This window comes from Anabrus simplex, chromosome 1 (genome assembly GCF_040414725.1).
Source record: "Anabrus simplex isolate iqAnaSimp1 chromosome 1, ASM4041472v1, whole genome shotgun sequence".
NCBI lineage: Eukaryota > Metazoa > Arthropoda > Insecta > Orthoptera > Tettigoniidae > Anabrus > Anabrus simplex.
The window spans coordinates 444,279,426-444,285,697 of record NC_090265.1 but is presented as its reverse complement, the minus strand read 5'-3'; the positions used below and the strand labels follow the sequence as shown (position 1 = coordinate 444,285,697).

At 41.7% G+C, this 6,272-nt stretch overlaps 1 protein-coding gene across 2 annotated transcripts in view; it reads right to left on the bottom strand.

The window, feature by feature from the left end:
• Window positions 1–4,649: 4,649 nt before the first annotated feature.
• LOC136856931 (choline/ethanolamine kinase) overlaps window positions 4,650–6,272 on the bottom strand; it is a 146,279-nt gene continuing 144,656 nt past the window's right edge. For both annotated transcript variants that reach the window (XM_067135194.2, XM_067135195.2), the window contains exon 8: window positions 4,650–5,576. In XM_067135194.2, the coding sequence (XP_066991295.2) occupies window positions 5,460–5,576 (117 nt within the window). In that variant the 3' untranslated portion in view covers window positions 4,650–5,459. The remainder of the gene's footprint in view (window positions 5,577–6,272) is intronic.

Sequence of the window (6,272 nt, the reverse complement as noted above, 5' to 3'; positions counted from 1 at the left end):
CATTGTGTGGATAGGTAGCGTTAGGAAATTAGGACAATTGCCTGCCCTTCTTTCTATCAATCAGCTACCTGCCAATTTCTTCCCTTCCCTTTCTCCTCCTTGACCTGTGCTTTGGTTTCCAGCCGAAGGTGTCTGAGAAGTGCTCTTTCCAGAATTTTTTGGCAATAACTTTCTTACCGATGCTTTTGTCGGTATTTGTTCTCTCTTTTCTTGGTTACTGGTGCTGTGAGGAACTGTCTGCTTGCTAGTTGATGGTTTCTCCGGAGCAGTTGCTACAAAACTTGTTGGTGTTATTGGTACTTTCGCTGCCTTCTCAGCAAAGGAGACGGAGAATTCTGGGGGGGCCATTGATTTAAATTTCCTCCGGGCATCTGGATAAGATAGTTTATCCAGTGTCTTAATCTCCTGGATCTTCTTTTCTTCCTTGAATATAGGACAATTCTTGGATCGGGGGGCATGCTCACCTGTGCAGTTTACACACACGGGTGGTGGTGTGCATTCTACACTGGCATGTGCCCCTTTTCCACATTCCCCACAAGTTGCTGGGCCTTGGCAGCGCGGTGATCTGTGACCAAACCGTTGGCAGTTGTAACAGCGCATAGGTGCTGGAATATACGGTCGAACTGTCAGCGTATACATTGAAACTTTAATTCGTTCGGGCAGTGTCTGTTTGTCAAAGGTGAGTATGAAAGCACCTGTGTCGTGAAGATTAGCTCCGACACGCCTCTTGAGCCTCTTGACGTCTGAAACTCCCCGACGTGCAAGGCTTCGGATGAGATCATCATCAGAGGCTTTGACTAAGTCCCTGTGAAAGACGACTCCTTTAATGGAGTTCAGGGACTTGTGCTTTTCCACCTTAACAGGTGTCCGACTTGTTGGCTGAATAGTCAGCGTACTGCCCTTCGGTTCAGAGGGTCCCGGGTTCGATTCCCGGCCGGGTCGGGGATTTTAACCTTCATTGGTTAATTCCAATGGCCCGGGGACTGGGTGTTTGTGCTGTCCTCAACATCCCTGCAACTCACACACCACACATAACACTATCCTCCATCACAATAACACGAAGTTACCTGCACATGGCAGATGCCGCCCACCCTCATCGGAGGGTCTGCCTTACAAGGGCTGCACCCGGCTAGAAATAGCCACACGAAATTAAAAAAAAAAAATTAACAGGTACTGGTCCGAACATTGTAGCTTCCAGTAACCTCTTACTCTGTACAACCGCAGTAGTCTTGATAAGTACGGAGCCGTCTCGTAGCTTCCGCATCTCATCAACCTCTCCACCAACAATATCCTGTACAGCATTACTAATTAGAAACAGATTTTCTGGAAGGAAGCTCTGTCCATCGACTCTGGAGGCAACCAGGAATCGAGGCAGATTTTCCTCAGACGTTTCCCTATTGAACAAATCATTGGCTCTGTTGAAGCGTTTACGTTTCTTTGCGGTACAATTTAAAGACGCAGTTTTAAGGCCTGCAGCCTTCGACGAATTAAAACCAATATCAAACTCAAAAACCATACATGTCCCACGAGTACCCGGGATATAAAAGGCCGACCTTCGGCAGAGCCCTGACGTACCGAAGGCAATGCTATATACTCCAGAGGGCGCCCGGTGTCCGGAGGGGGGTCGCTAGGAACTACTCTCCCAGTAGCCATTCATCACCTCGACACGACCAGAAACTTGTGATTGGGTTGGGCCGCTAAGAACTACTTTCCCAGTAGCCATGCATCACCTTGCTACGACCCGAAACTTGCAATTGGGGGAGGATAAAACCTCCATACTATCCTATTCTACCAGAGGCAGAGAGGTTGGCTGGACAGGAAGAGGAAAGAAATTTAAGAATGTGAGTACAGAAGGGTAGAAATAGTTATGAAATCTAAAGAGCACAGACACCTCTCAGGCAACTCGGGGGACACCTTGTTAGTCTGGCCCTACACCGAGGCCAATCCAGCACGGGTAACCCTGTGCTGGCACAGCCCTCGGGATCAACAAGCACACAAGCCCCCACACCGACGTCAAGGTCATGGTGTCCCTAGAGGGGGTTATCTTGGAGGGGCTGTTTGCGTTTCCGAGTTTATAATCCAGGAAAAATAACTAAGTATGGGATTTTAGTAAGAATGGTGTGAATCCCCTGCAGGGTACATATGCAAGTTGAAGATATATGATGCAAGTGGCATGAACATCCGAGACACTATATTTGACTTGTTAGATCCCTACCTTGGCCAGGGGTATACAGTGTACATGGACAAATTTTACAATAGTGTAGGCTTAGCGAAGGAACTGCATGAACGAGAAACAGCTGTATCTAGGACAATAAGGCAGGATAGGGGACTTTCTAAGGAATTCAGTGAAAGGCTGAAGAAGTTGAAACCAGGGAAAATGACTTTTGATAGGGACAATGAAGTATTGCTATGTTCATGGAAGGACAAAAAAGTAATTACCATGGTTTCAACAGTACATTCTGCAGAAATGGCCGAAGTTCTGAACAGGTTTGGGAAAATAAAAATGAAACCTGTAAGCATCATTGATTATAATCAGTTTATACACGGAATGGATACAGCCGACCAGTATTTGGAAATGTATCCTTTCATGCGAAAAACGGTGAAGTGACATTTTGCAGTGTACATTTTTTAATGCATTCTGGCTTTTCCAAAAATCGAATCCGAACTCAAAAAACTATCAGAAGCCGCGAATATTTCTGTGTCACCGGTCCCATCTCAGTCTTCAGTAGGCTCGTCAGAATCTATGTGTAGCCCAACGGTGCAGCCTCCTAAGCGAACTCCGGCTAATGATCCACCATTTCGACTTGATGGGAAAATAAAGGAGCATGTACTTCATAAATTCCCAGGCATGAAATCAGACAATTTCCCAACTACACGGTGCAGAGTGTGCGCGAAAAGCAACATTCGGCGCAAAACCAGGTGGTTCTGTGGAAAGTGTGGCGTGCCTCTCCATCCAGGAAAATGTCAAACCCAGTACCACAGCCTCAAGCACTACTAGTTATCATCCTAAAGGTATGTTGAAAATTTCAATATTGTACTTACGATAGTTTTCTTACAGTAACATTTAATATAACATAGTGCATTAATAGAGCTGAGGGGATTTAAAAAGGCTGGGCTGGAGGTTTAAAGCACCCGCTGAGGAGCTGGTAGTGAACGTGTTAATAGAGGAACCACCACCTGTGCAGAGAAATACCAGTGTAGGCTATATGTACAAAATTTAACAAAATTAATTAAAATTCATTGAATTCACCACACTGTACATGAGGTTGTCACTGTAGTCTTATCACAAGTGAGTGGAAGCAATGCCCGGATTCAACTAAGGGGCCCGTCGTTGCCAACCCAGGCTCCCAAGTTAAGAGCCACTGGAGCCTCTTAAGGCAGTTAGGAGATACCGTGGGTGTTAATTCTACCACCCCCACCCACAGGGAGTATTTTCCTGCACAGTGCAATTATTTATATGATAGTTATTAAACACTGTACATCTAGCTTAAATTGATGTGTTTCTGTGCAGTGTGCTGATTTCAATGTATCTCCGGCTCCATGGTTAAATGGTTAGAGTGCTGGCCTTTGGTCCAAGAGGTCCTGGGTTAGATTCCTGGCTGGGTTGGGAATTGTAACATTAATTGGTTAACTGAGATGGTTCAGGGTCTGGGTGTGTTTGCTGCCTTGAACATTAGAATTTATGACAGTAGGGCTCCATTCTCACAGATGTGCAGGTCGCCTATCAAGCGTCAAATCCAAAAACCTACACCAGGCCTCTTCAGAGGCCACACGCCCTTTATTTATTTATTTCAATGAAATGTATTATTAAATACTGTACATCTACCTTACATGGACGTGTTTCTGTACCGTGTTCTTATTCTAATGAATGTTAAAAATACTCTATTGATACATACAAAGAAAGGAACATTACTTGTATTCCATATATCCTGATCCCCCTCCCCCTCATACAAAATATGTGCATTAATTAAAAATAAGGTCTGTCTGTTAGGTCATCAGCCCAGAGGCTGGTTGGATCCTCAAATAGCATCACCAAAGGCTATGCAGTTATAGGGAAACCACAAAAACCAATGGCAGTACCAAAATGAGGCGTACTAGGCAAGATGAGGAGTGAGGTAGTTTGCCATTGCTTTCCTCACTGGGCCAGACAGTGCTATTGTAGCACAACTAACCCTAAATAATATACCTTGTACAATTAAGAGTTCTGAACATGATTTTTATAAAAGGTTATTACCGTACATAATTTAGACCAATTTTGCTGTATAAAGTAAGGTAATATGTGATTACACTTCTAACACGGTGAGTATTGTAAGTACATGGCTAGAAAACAGTTGTTCAAAGACACGCACCTTTCTGCCATTACACAGTAAAAAACAAAAAAAAGTCACCGCAAGATGTGATGGTGATCGCAACCGTCCTGTCTATACCACTTTGTAAACTCGTACTATAGTTATGTAAAATAATCTATGAGATAGGTATGTATGTATTGAATAGGTGGACACACAGATTCTTCTTTTGATCATAGTCAATATGGAGCATGAAAAATGAATTTAGTCACCTGTAACGTCCATACTTTATATTATTCAGTTCTTAGTTCGTTCACCTTCCTGGATAGGAAATTCAAAATTCATGGTATAACAGAACGCTCATTCTCTGACTGAAATATATATTTATTCAAATTCAATTTGTACATTCCTTGAAAATAAAAAAAGTATACAGAAATACAAAATATCCAACATACAGCATGTACATAAATATACAAAACGAGATTTTAATATACATAACGTGTGTTTTGTACAATACTGTTGAAAGACTGGAATTTATTATTTACAAAAGTATGAAGACAACACACAATCCAGACTGATTCCCTTCGTGCTTATGTCTGACAAATAAAAATAAATTAACTATATAAAAAGCTGCTAAAATTTTTATATCAATTACAATCAAACCTATTCTTTGGTGTGAATACAACAGTTTGAGTAAAGCTTTTTTTTAAATACATCTCATTTCGCTTCAAACTATGTACAAACCAAGTGGCAAATATTGCCAACTATTATGAAGTCATGTTCGTTCTCCATAAAGGGAAAACTAACATACGTGAACTGAGCAATTAAGTAGCTCAGAAGAATTATCAACAATTTCCCCTGGGTCTTCATGACCTATCACAGAAGCTAATCTCAACATGCTTCATTCTCTTTCATATTAAATAAATAACAATTTTTGTGCAATTTCCATAATAATAATCATCACTACCTAAATGGTGACCAAATATAAAATGGACTTAACATGCACAGCATTTTAGACTGCAAAAGGCTGTAAAATCCTGCCCCATTCTGCTGCTTCCTGGATGACTTAGCATAATCTCTTGGGCACATACATAGGACATTAGGCTTCCCAAATGCATCCGCTGTTCACGAAGAATGCTTCAGGCATTCATTTAAGTTACAGTTTATATGACTTCACCCCTCTAGGTCTGTAATTTTTCTCTTAACACGCAAGTCTCCTGATGGGGTTGGGTTATGTAAAAGTTTGTTCTTGAGATAGAAATATGATTCCAAACGATCAGTGGCATAGTCCTGCAAAAGAAAACAGAATAGTACATTTTTCTAATCATGACAAAAACAACATGACTGTCAAAAATAAAACACATGAAACTGCAACATGAAATTTTGCTGTTTGAATTTACAGCAGAAACTAACAAATTCTGATTTTGTTTCTTAAATAAGGCTGAAGACACCATTTTGGATATGTAATTATTTACTGTACAGCTTTCCTCCAACAGCCGAAGGTTGCCCAAGGACGAACAGTACCTGAATATGTGTAAAAATAAAAATAATGTTTTTATATCCCACTAACTACTTTTTCGGTTTTTGGAGACAATGAAGTGCCGAAATTTTGTCCCACTGGAGTTTTTACGTGCCAGCACCTTCAAATACCACAGGACTGAGCCAGGATCAAACCTGCCAAGTTGGGGTCAGAAGGCAGTGCCCCAACCGTCTGAGCCACTCAGCTTTGCTTAAATTATTTATTTACTATTTTTTTTTTTTTTTTTTTTTTTTGCTAGTTGCTTTACGTCGCACCGACACAGATATGTCTTATGGCGACGATGGGACAGGAAGGGGTTAGGAGTGGGAAGGAAGCGGCCGTGGCCTTAAGGTACAGCCCCAGCATTTGCCTGGTGTGAAAATGGGAAACCACGGAAATTACTATTTATTGTAAAATATTCCTGCAATAGCTGCAGGTTGCCCAAGGACAAAGAGTATCTGGATAAC